General features: G+C 40.9%; 1 protein-coding gene across 1 annotated transcript in view; it reads right to left on the reverse strand.

Annotated features, from left to right (window-relative positions):
• Positions 1-924: 924 nt before the first annotated feature.
• The window catches only part of LOC139218027 (MAM domain-containing glycosylphosphatidylinositol anchor protein 2-like), a 148673-nt gene continuing 129810 nt past the window's right edge, over positions 925-19787 (reverse strand). The window contains exons 13-18 of the mRNA XM_070849560.1: positions 15420-15440; positions 13085-13240; positions 9509-9670; positions 2913-3043; positions 2288-2384; positions 925-1013 (exon numbers count right to left, since the gene is read on the reverse strand). Coding sequence (XP_070705661.1) covers positions 925-1013; positions 2288-2384; positions 2913-3043; positions 9509-9670; positions 13085-13240; positions 15420-15440 — 656 coding nt within the window. The remainder of the gene's footprint in view (positions 1014-2287; positions 2385-2912; positions 3044-9508; positions 9671-13084; positions 13241-15419; positions 15441-19787) is intronic.

Consider the following 19787-nt stretch of genomic DNA (forward strand, 5'->3'; position numbering starts at 1 on the left):
GCGGACCGCTGACTGAATATTCGAGTCAGGCCTCACTTATCGGACCTTTCTCTACTCTCTGCCTGTTCCTCCTCTCCCTCCACTCCTCCTCTCCCTCCCACATACCTCCTCTCTGCGCTCTTTCCACCTCTTCCTCTCCTTTCAGGCTCCTAAGCTTGAACTTCTCTCTGCCCTCCAGTCCAGCTGTCTACACCTCCGTTGATTCTTCTGCATTTTTTGTTCTGCCACCATACTGTCGGTTGGCCACTTGGACTCGTGAGCACAGTGTTAAAAGATACATAGGCAGCTACAGGGGAGTAAGCAGACAGAACTAAATGTTGCCAGAGTCCTTGTTTTTCTACAGTACAGCACCAAGCAGATAAAGAAATGCCAAGGTGTGACGTGAGGCTGGGCTAGAGTGAAAAACAAGTGTCGGTGATTGGCATCTGGTGCAAGAAGATGAAGATAAAGATACACAGAGAAAGGTCTGATTCCATGTATTTGTAAGCAGGGAAATGTTATTTCCTCAAAAAGTCAGCAGTGTCTATACTCCGCCGCCTTCCAAAGATATTTTCATAACTTCAAAAATTGTTCTTGTGCTTTACAAACTGTCCTCCCTCGACACTTGAGAACTCCTTTGCCAAAGTCCAGGCTTATTCATCGCCCACCTGTCTTTGTGCTCGTGAAGATGTCTCGAGTCCTGCACATAGGAGTGTTTTCTGTAAAAGAGGTCTCTTTAAAAAAATTAGCGCATCTTCTTTATTACTTTTTGTGTAACTTTTTTATCACTATTTTTCTCTCTTTCTTTAATTTCGGTCCCTCCGTGGTCTGTCAGGGGTCCCCTGCTGCTTTCAGGATGCATGAATCTTTGGTGATTGGATGCCGAGGGTATAGTTCACAGACGGTGGGTCTGAATATTCGCCTCTGAGATGACGGAGTGAAGGGTCACCTCTGACCTTCCAGGAGGGTAATCACCACGGTGACGCATAGCAGCCATATATGGGAAGATGTGAATGGAGCCTTGGCGCTGAGATCTACATAGATAAAAGTTAACAGTGAAAGAAAGAGAAAATGACGGTAGCCATTGATTTTATACACTCAGATAAACAAAACACAACCATATCTCCAGACACAAAAAGAGACCACCATGAACTGTCATGAGCAAAGTCTGTTTGAAGGAATAGTTTGACATTTTGAGAAATACGTTTATTCATTTTTTTGCCAAGATTTAGATGAGAGGATCGATACCAAACTCATGTCTGTGCATGACGCTGCAGCCAGCAGCCGCTTATCTTAGCTTAGCATTAAGACTTGAAACAGGGGAAACAGCTAGCCTGGCTCTGTCTAAAGCAACAAAAATCAAACTGTCAAAATGACAAGATGTGACTTTGTGGGGGGTTATGTGCTTCATACAAGACAAAACTAGACTAACTATCCTCTGGCTCCAGTTTCATATTTCACAGATTGACACAGCAGTGGTACATCTCCTCTAACTCTTGGCAAGAAAATGAATTAATGTATCCCCAAAAATGACTAAATATTCCTTTAAGGCTACTAACCTGTATGACCAGATCCTAAAACGGCTTCTTTGAATCATCCTTTTTTATTTTATTTTAACATTGTCACTCAGAAGTCACCTCTGATCAGAATTTTTCCAGCTTACATCACATAAAGTCATGTAAAATTCATCATGTCAGGTTAAACTGCATAATTCTGAACATCACTGTGTTCAGCCTGCATGACCACTTCTATAACTCCAAATGAATTAATGTTGTCACTTTGAATCATAATGGTTCCAAATGAATATTAATGTTGCAGTAATAAAAATAATACATGCTGCAGACCAAGATCTCTTTTAAGATGCTTATTAACGAAAACCCTGATTTGTGTATGGTATGTTAAAGTGATGTCTAACTTTGAGAAGTTCATGGAAATAATGTTCCTCTAACCATAAATAGCCGGAATTAAATCAAGAGAACAACGTTTGTCTGCCTACCAATGTCACCTTGTCAATTGCAGCCGTTTCCTGTGTCCTGTTTTCTGTTTTTACCTTCTATTTGTTCCTGCAGTGCAATTACAGTGCTCCACTCAGCCAGCATGGCTATCATTCATGTGATTACAACACTGTTGCTATGGCAACCATGTTTTCCCCATGAGACATTCGTCCAATGCTGGCAACTGTCTAGGATTAGATCCCCTCTCGTAAATCTCAACCTTGTCCAGAGTGGTAGAGAGAGAGAGAACCCCGGGCTCAGATAAGAGGGACACAAGAGGGAGATGGAGAAGGCAGAAACGTGGCGCTACTCACTGGGCGGTGGGTCTCGACACTCCCCTTCCTCCAGCGTGACATCATCGATGGCGATGTCTCCCTCAATGCCTGGTCCCCTGATACCCTCGAGTACCACCTAGAGAGTGAAAAACAAGTTTGTCTTATGGTATGTTCAGCCTTGATCCGCCACAAAAAGAACATATAATCTAAAAATACTGCTGTTTAGCTAAATAACCCATTATAAAAAATGACAGCTGGTGGCGAGTGTTTGAGTGTTTCAGTTAATGTCACAGAACCTAAAACTACAAATGCTTGTGGTGTTGGACCAGCTTGAAGAAAGAGAGTGAACAAAAAAAGACCCAGAAGTGCAACTGAAAATATAATTACTTTCCACAACTGCGGCCGTAAAAATGATGGACAATATTATATTTCTACTTTCCCTACTCACACAGATTAGGCCTCCTGATGCTTTCTCAACAGCAAACAATTTCTATGGATCCCGTCCACTTCTCCTCTTAATATCAAGCCTTGTGAAGTGCTACATCAATATGCAGCCCCCAAGGACACCAACACTTCACCATGCAAACACAGTCAGGGGAAGACTATAGACGGAAATAAGGGAAATGGTGCTGCGTATTGGATTGATTAAGTTTTTTGGTCTCACCTGGAAGGATGCTGTTGGGTGGATGCTTACTTTGGCATGCTTCCAGCGGTCACCTTGGTTACCACTTCGCGCCCACACGGGACCCTCGGAGGACGTTTGGCCTTTCTGCTTTAGGAAGGCATTTAGTGTTCCTGCATGCGAGAGACAGTGACGCATGCAGGTCAGTGCACACACTCACAAACATGATTCGAATAAATGACAAAAATCCCACAACACTGTATTTCTAAATTTAGGCAGGAGCCATAATGAAATACAGGCCGACTCTTGCTTTTATGCTCGCCCTATCTTCCTCTCTGTCATTATTTCACTCATATCAAGATTTATTTGTGTTATGAGAGAATATAACCCTTATCAGCGTAAGAATACATAAAAATCTAAAAGCAAACTGTGAAGTAAAAAGGCTGAGAACCCCTGATCTCACTAGTCCATCTAGTTTATGACCAAATACAGAATGACTTGTGACTGAATAACGAGATTTCAATGAAACCAAACAAGAAAATGTAGCCTGATTATCTAAATCAAGAACTCTGCCTCCTTTGTGGCATTAAATATATTGTACAAACGATCATGACTAAAATGTGCTCAGGAAAGACGGACTGTTGTGCTAAAATATGGATGCCTGCCATCTACTGTAGAACAAATTCTAACAGGATCTCTGCCAAAAATGAATCTTACCAAAGACGTATCCATCAAAGAACCTGCTCCTTAAGTATTGAAAAGTTCTATAAAACTGAAAGCTCGAGACTGCAGCAGTGCGTCTCTCCTCACTTGATGTAATTCCACTCCTATATTGGAGATACTACATAACCACACATACTGGAGCCCTAACATTGTGAATTTCAGTCTAAAACTGCAAGTGAAATTGGATCCAGACTTTTAGGGTTTAATATTCATCTCTGACTCCTGCATTTCAAATGTATGTATTCCTCTGCATTCGAAGCAGAGCTAAGCAGTAGCAAAGGTTAAATTCAGGTCGTATGAATTGATACATTTATTAAGTTTGGGTTCTGAAAGTGATGATAAATTATTCTCTGGCTTATATTAATCCAAATTAATTATCACTAATGGGCAATGTGTGATAAGAATTTCTGGTGAGTGTAAATACTTTCCCTGTGGAGAACAGTTCTTCTATTTTCTCATTAGTTTCAAACTCTCTCTGCTTCCCTTTTCATCTCATCTGGCTTCCTGCACAGGAGAAACTACTGAATGTCACTGTTGAAACCAAATCTACATTTGAAAATGCACTAAGACAGATCAATTTCAACTGAATTCATATATACCCCTTACAATAACACAGAAACACTAGCTCTTATTGAGACAGAACAGACTATACACTGGGCCTGAATTGAAGACTCCCCTCGATGGGACCTCTTGTCTGGCCCTGGGCTTTGATTTAAGACTGTCAGATGATGACACAGAGTGCAACCACTTTACCCTCCTCTCCAAACACACTGATTGTGTTAGTGTGTTTTTGCAGGAAGATATAGACAGAGAGCGGTATCCCTCAGTATTGGGCCAGCAGGAGCAGCCTTAAAAGACCCAAATCAGGTTAACATTGACACCACAGCGAAGCCCAGCAGGGGTATGGAAAGCTGCACCTTCGCGTTGACACAACTGGTGAGCAAAAAACACAGGAGCGACTGCGACTGCAACCCTGCCTTTGAAGCATCTTCGCCTCAGCGAGGTGCCTCATTACTGAACAGCCCCCTTCAAAAAACATGTCTGTGAGAAGACCAGGGAAAGCTATACTGTATGTTCCTGTTCATATTCTCTCATCAGCACTGTATACACTTTCCCCCAACGACAGCACAATCTCCACTGAGAGATGAGCTCTTGTACAGAACATGACCTGCGGTTTCATCTCCCGTTGAAGTGTTTAGGATGTAGGAGGATTCTTGCTGAGCTGGCTGGCTTACATTTTCTTTGAACTCATCGCAATGTAGGTGGTTATGTCAGTGTCATCACATCCTGAGCAAAGGCATATGCTGTAAATTCTTTGGAGTACCTTTTTTAAAGGAATACCTGTGGCAGACACTTGTGAAATTTAAAAAGATCTGAGAGGAGAAAGATGTGAGTCTGGTAAAAAGTGAGAAATAGCTCCTGGAAATTTTCAATTATGAAGTGAGGACGAGTGAGAGGGGGGTTGAGGTGCAGTACCACCCTCCTTGCTAATGAAAGGATGACTCCATTGCTTCTCAGAAGGTCAGGCTTAAAACAGACTTGCTTGGTGTGCTTTGCTGGAGATTTAATCCTATAAACAAATGCGACACGGGCTCCAAAGGCAAACTTTGATGTGCGCTTCAGTAATTAAGTGTGACCTTGTCTCAGGTATCCCCCCACTAGCTAACTACGGAGGAGTTTCTTTGAGCCGGTGCCACTGTTCTCATCAGTGTGTGGGTGAAACTCCTTATCGACTGATTCTGGCCTTCAGCGCTGCACTGCCACAACTTGACTGTGACTCAACTCAACAGCACAGTCCCAGAGAACATCAAACTTCCAACGTTTCAAGACAGAGCTGTGCCACGTCTCATGGCTTTGTGACTCACAGCTCTAAATATGAAAAGGCCTTCAAGTATTTACAACAACTATGTTCTCTGTGATAATAGACAATTTACATGAACGTATATTATTTGGACCATTTATCATAGGCGCTCGAAAATATCACAAACCAACATTCCTGAGCTGAGGGGCGAATTTTGTCTCATGGCCAGAGAGGCAGAATACTAAATGAAGCGTAGCTATGGAGGATCTGAGCTGGGTTTCAAGTCCTTGACATTTAGCCCATTCATCATAACACGCCACAGTCTGGGCACGGGCTTCACCACAGACGGGGAGGGCAGGGAAGAGCGGGTCTGGCTGGCGATCAATTTGAGCAAATTGGAAATGTCACGGCCTACTCAACCTCGGCAGGGAGCCGGAGGAGCTCTCATCTCCCCACTGAGTCGCCCTCCAACACCTCTATCCTTATATTCTCTCCTCCTCCTGCGCCTGCATCTCTCCAGATGTTTGGTCCGCCCCCCCCACCTGGACACTTCCGCTCGGCCTTTTCCACTGAGGACAGCCATACAACGGCCTGGCTAAATTTCAGACCTTATGGAGTCCTGTTGTCAATGCTGTGTTAAGGGTCAGTACATGCAAAATATATAAAAAAAACTAATTTCCATTTACCCCATCCATCTGTGCATGAGATTTTCAGATATTTGCTTTTGGGTTGTCTCATATTTAGGCAGCAGTTTATCTCCAACTGAGAAAAACTACTTTTTACTCCTCAGAACAATCTTCCACATCTAGTTGTATGAATGCAATTAAGAGTCATTCAACAAAAGTCAGAAAAGTAAAAGATTCAAAAAAGAAAATATGGCTTATAAAAAATGTATAAGTCAGTGAGCTCAAAAAGAGAAGGAAGGAAAAGAAGAAAGCTGAGTGGGTTGATGTTGCAGCAGCAGGGCCAGCAGAAGCTCGGAGCGGAGCAGGTGGAGGGTGGAGATGGCACTGATACCGTCGATGTCTCACTAGAATACTGAGGTAAATGCAGCCAACTGCTCGCTGTAAACGTGTAATCAAAAGAGGGAAGAGTGCAGTTGCCAGCCTGTAGTGATTTCACAGTTTATTGAATGTCAAGTTCAAGTTTAATGAGCACAAAACCACATCTCCCTGTCCCCACTTTGAGTTTATTCACTACCGTTGCTCTTTTCCTCCATCTTAACTTTGTTTATTACATTTTTTTATGTGTTTGACTAAAATATATCTTTAGTGCAGTGGTATTTTTAGTTTAGTATTTTTGTGCAGTGTTCTCCTTTTGTCAGTTGTCACTATGATTTCCTTTTTAAAGGCCCTGAAAACACATTTTCTCAACTTCTTACTAGGACAGATGAGATGCCAAGTGAACACAAATAGAGAGAGGTGTTAAACTCTTAAAAAATAATTCCTTTATTGCTGCTGAATTAGTGACTACTATATAATGTTATTGAGAGAAACTTAACATTTAAATCAAAGGCTTTAAAGTCCCTTTGTGTAGGATTTGAAAATGTCTGACTTTGGCAAGTCCTAGTGGTATGATACAAAAAATACACACTGGCAGACACAGTGTATGTCCATCACTGTCGGATTCAAATGCCACACAAACTGTGCTTCAAGGCTTCTGTGCTTAAAATCTGTGTCCACACCTGTTTTTGCATCACTGAGAATGGGCTTCAAATGTGAGACTTGCCAGACATTTATGCTTTTGCCAAATCTATAAATGGTGTAAATGTCAAAGGTGATGGTCTGTAACACATGACACCTATGATTACTAAGACAGAGTGCCCATGTAAATAAAAATGGAAGACATCTGGTGGCTTGGGCCTTAACAAGTAGTAACCAGTCCAAAATTTGATTCTATGACACACAATGGTGCAGTGACTTAAATGATAACTCTATTTTTACATATTTTGGGTTCAAAATGACTGATAGGTACAAAACGTTTAGTAGAGTACATCAGTAGAGTAGTACAGTAGATCGTCTCAACCAGCAACTTTGAATGGGTTGCAAACAAGCTACAATGGCAGTAATCCAGTAATCCAGTAAACTGTGCTAGTCAAAGTAAGTCCACTAAAAGTACCTGTTTTGCCACCGAAAGGCTCAGATTATTATTCTAAGTGTCTGACAACAATACGGAAAGGATCCCATCAAAGACAGACCTATAAGATCTTTTTTGTTTAATCAGAAACCGCTATTATATCGTTTGGTTCACAGCCACCTGACTCCATTGACAAAAGCAGTTATTTTGCCTAGCAGAAAAATACAGCTGCTGGTCTACCAGTGCCTCAATTAGTTAGTTTGTTAGTCTTGTTGTGCGACTTTGGTGTTTAAAAGAAATCATTTGGATCTTACTATTTTTCTCAATGAAGTCTGACGGCTTTGAATTAAACGGTATTATGGCTGTTTCTGGTTGAACAAAGGCATTTTACAGGTTTATCTCTCTAGATATCCTTTCTGTAGTGCTGTCAGACCTTGTCCTGTCAGTAGCAAAAACAAGCACTTTTATTGCACATACTTTGGCGGGCAAGGTTGTGTTGAGTACAAAACAGCCATTATAGCCCAGCTGAGGCTGCTGCCTGAGTCATTTTGAACTCAAAATTAGAAAAAAATAAGGCCCATGTTTAAAAAGATCTAATACTTAATGAGTTATCCTTTAGCCTACGTTGGTGCTGGACAGCTGATCACAGGAAAGGCCAGTGTGAGTGCTGCATTGGTTTGGGAGGCATTCAAGTGGCTTAAATTCTGATATCTGGAGATCAAAGGCAGTGTTCATAAACCTTTGAGTCGCCACCATGCTGACAGGGTCGCAGAAGATTTACGAGACATATAGACATTATTTAACAAGAAACACATTGAATTGGCTTGAATTATTTCAGAATATGATCCATGTGCGGCTCCCTCCTTCTTCTTGAAAATAGGACAAGTCACAGGGCAGGCAAATTCAAGAAACCTTATTGTAGATATTTTTTTCTACTTAGAATTACTTTTCTACTATTATTAAAAATGCTTTCTACAGTGCTTTAAGTGCAAACAGCATCAACTTGTTACCACAGCATCCAACCCCCACGATACCAAGATGACCCTGCAACTGCACCCAGCGGTGCCCCTAACCTGGCTTATGAACCTGTGCAGTAGCTAATGATACAGGGTGAAGCTGAGACAGAGAAGTCACCACTGGAGGCCTTCAATAATGTACAGTATAGCCGAGTGTTTTTATGCTAGAGATCCAATCTTCCTCAGTGCTCCCAAACACACAAACAGCTGCACTCAGAGCAGGAGTACTTGTGGTCGGTCGATTGGTTTCCTGGTGAAGGAAGGCTTGGAGTCAGATGAAATGCACAGATTACTCCTTCCATTGCTCTGCCATCTTCAAACGGACCACACAAGCTTGTTATCTACATGCAGAGAGGAATGTAAGAGCTAATGCCCAAGATTTGTGTATACACCTTTGAAGGGGGGGATTGTTGCAAAAATGAGATATCTTTCGCTTGAAACATCTGACAGTGGTACTTGGAAACATTTTTGCATGAAAGCACAAAACTTCCTGTCGCACCCACCATGGGGACAAACTCTCTGGAAATAACTGAAACTCTGTTGCTTGAGAAAAAAATAGTCGTCTTTCTCCTTTTTTTCTCAGCATGACTGCCGTGTTTCCAGTTTCACACATAGGTGGCGGACAGCAAATCCAAGAATCTAATCTCTCAATTTATGTTTCAAAGCCAGTGTGATGTCCCACAGATGCTTGATGATAGACTTTCTTTGGTAAATAAAATTTGTTGTAGTGTTTCCTCACTGAGAGTTACTTAGTTCTGCACAGATAAGAATGCATCCCCTTCATTTAGCAGTAAATTGCCAAAACAGTTTAAAATTCACTTGAAGATGCTTAAGAAACCGAAAGCACAGAACAGTGACAGACTCTTTAAAGAATGAGTTCAATTCTTCAACTATTTCCATGAACTACTGAGCAATGAATATAAATTAAGATGATCTTTTCAGCAGTGGATTAAACCCAAGAGCAATACAGATGTTTGTCATACAGACTGGAGGCAATGAAGCACTTAAGGAATGTATCTTACCTATGTGTTTTCCATACATGTGGTAGAAGAAGCCAAAGCAGTAGGCAGGTGGGTTGGTGATCCCATAAGGGTTTTTAGGGGCTACGTTGAAAAACGGACTCACAAGCCGCGCTTGGTCTCCTTCCTTCCGTGGTCTTGATGTTTCAATGTACATGTAGAAACCTTCAAACACATGGACAAATAAAAACATATACATAAGACATGTATACATCCTTTTGCAAGTAGAATTTACTAGCAGGTAAAATTATCAAAATAATTCAGATTCTAACTAACCTAAAAGTGCAATGTTTTTTTTCAGGAGGAGGGACAGTTGAAGTATAACTCTGGTTTGCGACAACCTGGGGCTTAGTTTGTAGTTTTGGTCATAAATGACATCAGTTTTGTTTGTTTGCTTGTTTGTGCTCTTCAAGTCAAGGTGACCCCTCCCTGAATTGGCAAGAATCCATCATTGCACCACCACCAAAGGTAGGTTAAACATTTTGGGATACTGTTGTTTTTTCTAATTGCCTTTGCTTTCTCTTCCAAATAAACCTGGCTAATATACTTAATACTTAAAATGTGTCTCACTGTCTGACTGCTAATGCTTCTTGTTACCATGCTCCCACATCTCCACAGTTAGGAAAAATGGTAAAAAGTATGAAAATAATGTCCAAGTTGAAATACATAAGAATTACATTTTAAGCTAATGACCCAACAAATATGACTACTGTAAATACTCATGTATCTAGTACGCAGTACAATGTCTGAATATACCTTGTGGATATCATCACGACATCAGAAAAAGTCATTGTGCCCCACTGGGAAACTGCGCAATCGTTGTACCCTTTTGAAAAATATGAGATCTTTCGTCAGGCAGTGTTTAGAATCCCACAACTACTTTCTGACTGCCTAGAGATACACCAACAAATTATTTGTTAGTGTAAACACTGGGAAAAAGCGAGGTGTCCTTGGTTATGCTCGGTTGCTTTTTGATGGAAATGAAACCTTCCATATCAGAGATAAGGAGCAGGGCTTTCTACGAAGGACTGGTCTCCTTTTACTAATACCAATAACCAGAGGCAAGTTGAGACGATAGCAATGGAGTTACATTTATGCTTCCTCAGTCATGGACAGCAGTGGTGACGGCAGTGAGTCAAACAGCCCTCTGATTGTCTCTGAACCACATAATCTGAAGCCAATCTCTGCCCTGCGACAGGCACAGGGAAGGTAGCTAGTGAGCGGCTCCACGCCCCCCCAGCCAAAATCAAATGGAATATCTCCCTCAGTTGAATCTCATATCAGATAATTACACACAAAGAAGAGCAGGGCTGGTAATGAAATGCTGGACATTTTGAAACCATTAGGTGATTAAAGCCAATGCATTATTTACTGCCTCAGCTGCTGCCGGTGCCACAGCTCCATAATAGGCCCTTATATTCCACCACAGACATCTTCCCCTGATGGATTCATACAAATCTAATTCAGTTATTTATTAAGTTCTTTTCTTGAATATGGAATACCTAGCATGTACAATAACTAACTACTATGCAGATTTCTCTAGTTTAGGTACCCATAGAAAAAGCAACAGAGACTCAAGTTTATCTTGGAAATAAATGATCAAGGCTGCTCATTGTTAGATTGTGCTGCGTCAAGCAATTGGTGACACAATGAGTACAGCTGAAATCATCTATTATGTATTTGGGAACACTTCAATCTTTCCAACTTATTTCAACATTTCAAAGGAGTGGAACTTTTAGTGGGGTGTTTGCATATACTTTATAACAAAGTACAACACGTTCACGTCGCAACATTGCTAATTCTATCTTCCCACATCATTTAGCAATAACATAGTAATCACACTGTTTGTCTATGACTGTGGGAATTCATGTATTCATGCATGGATTACACAAGAAATAACAGAGTGGTGTCCGTTTAAATGTGTGCATTCAACCATTTTTTCCAATACAATGAGCAAGTGCAGTGTTTTCAGAGCCATGCTGACAGCTGGATAGAATAATCGCTTACATTTACACCGACTATGTTTTTCTTCCTATTGGTGCATAATTTTGAAATATGATTGTTCAGCTATATAGACAAACCCCAAGCTGAGAAATTCAACTGATTAACTAGTGAGTGTTGTTGGTGATTTGTATCTAATTTTCTTTTCTATCTACATTTATATTACACATCTATCTATATAGCTATTTTCATAATGTTATGCACGCAGTACATTATCATTTCTGCATGTGTTGTTCAAATATACAAGGTTTCATTAAAAATATATTTTCCAATTCAATTCCAGCTCATTTGACATACATGATTGGACTGTTGTTAACACAAAAGGCTAATCACTGTTCCACCATCAGTCAATCAAACAATCACTTAACTGATCACTCATCCAATCAACCGACTCTTCGCTAAGCCCCTGTTGCTGTACATGTCAAGTGTGTCACAGGCACATATGAGGTGTACAGTGACAACAGTGGCAGATTTACAGTCAAATTAATTTTTGTGTGTCGGTCATTTTAGTTTGAGATCTCAGAAAACAGGCTTTTCATTTCGTTTTCTTGTTGGCTAAAATGACAGCTGTCACTAGTAGGTTTTCTCAGTGCAAATGAGCTAGCTAATTAATGCAAACTCCATGAGTTAAAATGTGTCCAGATGACTGGTTCTGAAACAAGATGTGATGTGTAATAACAAAGGAACCAGCTTTCTTTTGAAGTAGAATTAAACGAATGGAGTTAATGAAGGGTAAAAGTGTGGTTTGGAAACTTGACGGCTTCAGTGCAAACACTAAGACGCCTTGTGTCCAACACATATGCATATTCATAGACTATTTGAATGAGGAAGAGCAATGTGGAAAACCCAAATCAAGCAGAAAATGCTATTCAAAGCATGTTTTCAAACATGTCTAGGATCTGTTAAAGTAGACTCAGTCAAGACCAAGACCTTGGCCAGCTTGCAGTGCCAACATCCAGAGACGTCATAGACTGTATATAAGAAGTGGACATAGCTACTGTAACGTCACCCACGGGTTTATGGACTGGTTTATTTTTGAATCCTCAAGTCTGGATTTATGGTCGTCGCCATCTTGAGTTTTTGGAGCCAGAAGTGCTGATCATTCCATGAAAACAGCATCTGATTGGTTAGTCATAAAGTAGTCCCACATACCATAATTTGCTACATCAGCATCATGCTGTGTTGAAGAAAACTGGAAATTAACAAGTGAGACCATAAACCCATTAGAAAAGTGTTTAGCAAATGCTATTTCAGGTAACAAATATGGCTGGGGTGGCTAGAGTGTAAACTTTCTCAAATCCAAAAAAGAGAGGAAAAGAGATGCTAACGTTACCTTAAACTCTTAATATAAAAGCATTCATGACAGTGTGGAAATACTACACAGTGCATGCACCAGTACTGAACACGGCTTTTTCTACGTGAACTTTAACTCTTGCAAGTGACCCTTGTTTATTGCTAAAAGTAAAATTTCCAAACTATCCAAACACTTCGGATACCAAGCACTACTTTTACTTTAGTGCTTTAGTGAACAGTTAAGACTTACAGTAGGTTAAAGTAAAGACTCCTCTAACTACTCACCCTGCTTGGAACCACTGCGGTCACCACTGGGCCCGGTGTTGGGTGTATACTTTGTATCACGGGTAGCAGCGCTGTGCCGCGTCCAATCAAAATCATCATTTTTGTCCTGGGTGAACATGCAGATGGGCTCCTCCTCAAAGCTGCAGTGGAACTCTCCTGGTGAGCGACAGAGCAGAATCAGGCTCTTACATTCACTTCATTATAAAAGAGTGAGAAGGTATACACTACGTGACACCTACTGTATATTTATGAGTGTTTGCATGTGTGTACGTGTGTGTCAGGGGGATATACAACAACAAAGACCTAATTATAACATACAATCTCGTGACCAGAACTTCTAAATTAAGATGTGACCTCCCACTGACTGTAGTGTAGATGCCGTTGAGTGTGCTTGGTTTTCCCTGACAACGACATGCACTTTAGTTCAATTCAAAAATTCTCTGCAGAATGCTGAACCTTGAACACGCCCAATGGCACTGTGGTGTGTGTGTTCACTGGTTAATAGAGACTATACCATGTTAGCCCACTACAGAAACATGATGGATAGCATCTGAACTAAATAAAAATCTTACATAAAAGAGGTTGAAAACACAAAATAATTTAAATTTTAAAGATGTTAATGGTTATTTAAGCGCTGTTTGACATTGTTAAAGTGCATAAATATGAATCTGTTAAACTGTTAATAAGTTTGAATATTTTTTCCTTGATTGACAGTAAAAGGTGATTGTCCTTGAATGTTTTGTAGTGTCTTGCTGGTAGAACTCTAAGTAATCAGTTTTTAAAAATGACACTGCCTCAGTCCTCCTCTATCACTCTCCATCTTGTCTGGAGTGGGTGTGCAGGTAGCCTCTCCCGCTCACCCTTCCTTCTCCTCCCTTGCTCTTTACGCCCCTTTGACGGCAATTTTTAAACTAGTGGAGTGTGCAGGGAGAAAATGAAACTGTAGGTTTCGTCACCCTCCAAGAAAATAAACAAAAGTAATTGCAACTCTAGCACGAGGTTGTGATGGGTCACATGTAGGGGGATGTCTAACAGGGAATATACTAATGAATAGCTGGAAATCACATGCTTGAGGAGCTAACCCACTCAATTTAATGAAGGGGTAGCAGCAGGATCAACCGTGTCAAAACCTCCATTTAATCCATATAACAAACAAAGCAAAACATGTAACCAGAGGATATGGTGCTGCCGAGAAGTGTCCTCAAAGAGATAGTAAAAAGGAGCATTTAGATTCAGGATGCAGGCATGTGTTCTGATAAATATTCATTGATTTATTAAAACGTAGCTGGGAGCAGTTTGTAGTGGTGACCTTGAGAGGCGCAGAATCTGCAGCTTTTACACAGGTAATGGAGGTAACATAGACTGAGGTAGAGTGTGGGTGGATGGACCAAGGGAAGGAAGAGAGCAGTGATGCTGCGGGGCAGAGAAGGAGAGAGAGAAAGAGATAGAAAGTGAGATAGGAGAGAAAGAAGTGGTGGAGTGGGAGAGTGGAGGAAGGGGCCAGGTTGCAGGCACTCTTGACTCTTCTCCTCATAGGCATGCAGATTTAAATGGAGGTCTAGCTCCTGGTGCTAGAGACTAACGCCCCCATCCACTGTGAGCTAAACTAAATGTTTTCGCCTTCTGCACCCGGGAGAGATAGGAGGATTTGGAGGAGAGGCACAAGAAGGAGGGAGGAAGAGGAGGCGTGCAGGTAAGATAGTTTCCTTCAGGGATTTGGATAATGATGTTGGTGATTAGGATGTTTGTTATTATGTTGGCAATGTTTGTGTGAACACCCACCAAAATATATATACTTATATAATTAAACCACAATACACAACAGCGCATTGCAGCACAGCAAACAATGATTAAGTGTGGATTCTCAAGGCGTGAATAATACGGATTTGTAAAGTTTCAATGTGAAATGAAATGCATCTTAAATGGGACTAAACATTAAAGAATATAAACACATATTGCACAAAGGCATGCATAAGCAATGCTAACAAAGCACAGGCACAGACATGCACACACACAAAACCACAAATCTAATGCAAATGCACACCGTCTAAAATGCACAACGTCCTGCAGAGATTTCAAGCTGTCAACATGTCAAATGCATGTCTGATGCAGGTTTACTCAGAATTCCTGAAGGAGAGCCATATTTATCATATTTCATTTAGTGCTACTTAAGAACACTTAGAAGGATCCTCCAGTGCAGTGTGACATCTTGAGAGCCAGATCTCTACGGGATGTACAGTTACTTTGAGTTTCCCCACTGTTCACACAGACTGCGTTAGGACAGAAGGAGCTCGTGCTCTGACGAGACATGCTAAGCGAGGTGCCCATTACTTACTCAGGTGAGGGTTGATGGGAGCTGTGAGAAAGAGAGAAAGGCCAGGGACAGTTATTAGTACAGAATATCTTAACTGTCTGTCAATACATGAAACACTGAAAAAGGAAAGCTGTGCACAGAGGCTCACACAGCTGTATAAGCACTCAAACTGCTGCACTTTAAAAAACAATTTGGCTGATTTAACGTTTTGTGTGCTCTACGACAGGTTACACAAAATACAGCACAAGCATGCAGGCAGCAGCTGTTGCTATTAACCTTTTGTCTTGCTGTCGCCTACTGTTTAGGCATAGAGCTAATAAAAGTCTACATGTATAAAACTTACACACATTGCTCAGTGCTCTACTGTCATAAAACACAATGAAAGAGGCCCGTGGGAAGGCTGGAAACATTGTCCTGTTATATTAAAACACTGGAAGCATATTAGAGTGTGTCCGTTCCATCTTCATCAAGCTCTACTGCTTTCACAGTGAACAAACAAAGAGTAAACACATCGTGGAACAGGAAGCAATCCACTGCAATGATTATTGAGCAGACAGAAAGAGAGATGCCTGGGATTTAAAGTGGAAAAGGTGACAGCAGTCGTTCTCTGCCTGTTATCAAATGTAAAAGACAGAGGGATTAGGAAGACCGGCCTGACCACATTAATAAGCTTATAGCGAAACTGCTTATCATCATTGCCATTTAGCGACATTGCTGATGTTCTTGTTCAAGGTGACTTCCATTTAGAGCACTAAGCCTATTTTATACTTCCATTTAGAAGACAATAAATCATAAAAATGAGTAATAATCACAAGCGGTTGCCCGCTAATCACTTTTCTGTAACATCCTTGATTCCATCTGTGTTTTCAGCATCACCATCATGGACACGTTTAGATCAAACACTGATGACTTGAGTCCAGTAAAATACATGCAAGGCTTCTTTGGCATTCTGTCCACCTAACTGTGGTTCAATGGTTCCCTCATTGATAATTTAAGAGGCTACTGCCGCAGCAAACACAGAAAGGTCAAGGGTATCACACAGAGTTGCAACAAGCCAGTTAGTCGGCACTTCACTTTTTGCAGAGTAAATACCATTTAACCTGTCAAGAAGATTCATGGCCATTTTCATGATCGATTGTTGACCGGCTGAATAGATGCGATACATCAGCTTCACCACAAACTATGTTGCTGCGTGATTTATGAAACCTTGCTGTTCATGGGGGGAATTGATTTTAATCCAACCAATTAAAGTGAGTAATAACAAATCGCTCCTACAAAGGAAAACATGTACTGAAGAGTGGGGAAGGGCTCGTAGAATTGGTCTTTTTAAAAGCAGAAACCAAAGTAGTGATTTCTGTTTATTGCTGTGTGGTTCATGGAAACTTCCACTTGTTCCCTTGCAGTGTGGAGTAAAAGGAGAAAAAAGCAGAGAGGCGCACAGTGAGGGAAAAGAGGGAGAGAACAAACCATAGCATTTCCAATTGAATCATATAAAACATTCAGTGAACTGCAACGCTGCAGCTGAAGCCTTGTCATGAGGGAGGCACAAGTGTGGGAAGAAAAGGCTGGGCACCCGCGTCTCGGACAAGCTTTAATAATATTCATTGTTACCGATTGTGAAAATACCTGCATCTGAACACTCAATGTTTCCTCCTGAATCTACACTGGACTGCACAGAGTGGCACTGCTACAATAGAAGACTCTGCAGAGAGGGAGGAAATCATCCGGGCTGTTGCGGAGAAAATGTTTTAAATGACAACGTACAGCCTCAGGACTGTGAAACGGACGCTGAGTTTTCTGACAAAACTCTATTCTTTCAGCCCCCCTCCTGCTCGCTGGCTCTTTCCCTCTCAGCTTCCCATTTCCTGAAACTCTCCTCACCCCCTGCCCAATCCTTCCTGCGTCTTTCTTCCAAGACCGTGGTTATGAAAATATGTTTCATTGTCAGTTTTTTTGCCTTCACCTGCAGCTTCCCCAGGCTGACTCACGGTGCCTTAGTCCAGATGAATGTGTCTGTTCAAGCAATGTCTTTGCCCCCACTGAGGAAATCAAGCTGAGCACAGCAGGCCCATAGGCTACTTTGCTCCTGCTATGCACACTTTCTCTGAAAAACACACACAAATACACTAACAGATAATTTAACTTTCAATTGAGATGACTAGATTGGATATGGGTAAACAAACAAGACATCAAATAAATTGAGCTCTATTGTTGGCTCAACCATTTTAAATCAAGCGTTCTTTTCAGACATTTTGCAGCCTTGTCTTTGAATGCATTTGTAGCAACATGAGAGAACCTCAAACACTCCTCAAAATGCATGTTGCGAAAACAGTGGTGTGAAAAGCCCTGAAGCAAGCTGCAGAGACTTTAAAAAATTTCAGATTTCTTTCCTAATGCTGCAGCGCTCCGCTATCCCCTCCAGCTAAAAAACCTTCAAATAATGATCGGGATGAAATATAAGATTGATAGTTCTCAAGATAAACAGTCCCGGTGATCACGGTGTGAAGCAAAGAGACTTTCAATTCAGCTCTTTGAAAACTACTGTTATGACAGGTCATGTCCTTAACCCACATATTAGATACATGTCTGACTTCTGGTTTCTACTTTTCCAACTGAGAGGACAAAACAAACTGCTGCTTGATGCATGAGTGCCTTCCATCCAAATTGCCTAATTTTGATTGAAACACAAAGTGAGCTCATTGACCGCCAAAGGACAGCCGTCCGTAGAGGCCGTTCCAGATACAAACACTGACTTCATCTTGGCAGGACTCCCTGCTCACTGGTTAGTGGCTGTATTACAAATCAGCAGACAATTCCATGGCTGCAGCCAAGTGTCCTCATAGACAATAGCATCCCAGTTTCTTTTTTTTGTTTTTTTGTTACTGACCTCATATAATCCACGCTCTCCAAGATTCCCATCCATCATGTTTAAGGGTCTGGGTGGGAGCCATGACAATCTGAAAAAGCCCTATGAAGGCTTCCCAGCTCCAAACATCAGTTGGAGTAATAACAATGCCGGCAAATGTAATTCAGAAATTTTCCCCTCATGTCTCCCTGGCAAAAATAACATGAACGACATCACACTATTGTGTCTGTCAATCAGATGTTTCTCCCTAACAGAGGATGTAACTGTTCTGCACTGGTCCTGCAGAAACACATGGACAGACCCATGGATACATTCAAAAACAGCCAACCAATATCCAGTCGCTTCAGTATTATCCTGCTCTTGCATCAGTGTGCGTATGACACACTGACACAAGCAATTCCTTAATGGACCGTCACCTGTGGTTTAAATTGTCAGTAGAGGATTGACACAAAATAGTATGGGGAAAAAAGGCAGAGTGCAATGAGTAAAACCATAGTACAAGAATATAAGAATGGACAAAATGACAGCCTCCCCAAAAGTGAACCTAAAGCATGTTGACCTCCCTCTGGTGGCTGGCTGCATTATATAAAAGCCCCTGAGACTCTGGCTCCAAATGACATCACCAGTGCAAGATGGCAGCGACATTATCTGGAATATTTTGGTTTCATTTTTGTGAAGTGGGAGGGAGCGGAGATGTGTCGTCCATCTTTATATACAGTCAATGGATAAACCATTCAAACCATTCACAAAGCGACACTGCTAATGAAAACTCAGAAATTGTGATATGTATGTATGTATATGTATATCATCTCATATAACTTGTGATAATATTGGCACAGTATAATCTTTAATGTAATGTGCCATATCATAACATTAAACATATTTCAACATGTTAATGTATTCATGTCTTGAGTTAAATGAGAAGCTAGCCAGCTGCTAGTTAGCTAAACATAGTACAAAGACTGGAAATATGGGAAAATATCTACCCTCGCTCTGTCGCCAAAAAAAAATTTTTAAAAATCCACCAACCAAATGCTTTTAAGGTCACTAATTAAATGTCATATCTTCTTTCTATAAGCCACATAAAGGCTGAAGATTAAAACTGCTCCCAAAGCTATCTGTTTCATCTTTTGTGCTAAGCTAAGACAAACAGACATGAGAGTGGTATCAATCTTCTAATGTAACTGAAGTGAAAAGGTTTATTTTCCAAAATGCTGAGCTTTTCCTTTAAATGAAAACATTTTGTAAAGACAATGCTCCTGAACATGTACAAAAAGTGTAGTGATAATGTAGCAGCTACACTGTCTTTTACTGACAACTATGTCTTGACAAATAATTCTTTGTTGCTGTAGTATGCAAGTATCTTTTCAGCATTTTATCATCTTTGTCATGAATATCTTTATAGCAAAAGTACCCTGCAATCATTTTAGGGAAATATTGCCCATATCGCCCATCCATCGCAAGAGGCCCAAGTATTTGGATAAATAAATAGATAAAATGAAATATAATATTTTCCAAAACTG

Source organism: Pempheris klunzingeri, chromosome 18 (assembly GCF_042242105.1).
Source record: "Pempheris klunzingeri isolate RE-2024b chromosome 18, fPemKlu1.hap1, whole genome shotgun sequence".
NCBI classification, from domain to species: domain Eukaryota; kingdom Metazoa; phylum Chordata; class Actinopteri; order Acropomatiformes; family Pempheridae; genus Pempheris; species Pempheris klunzingeri.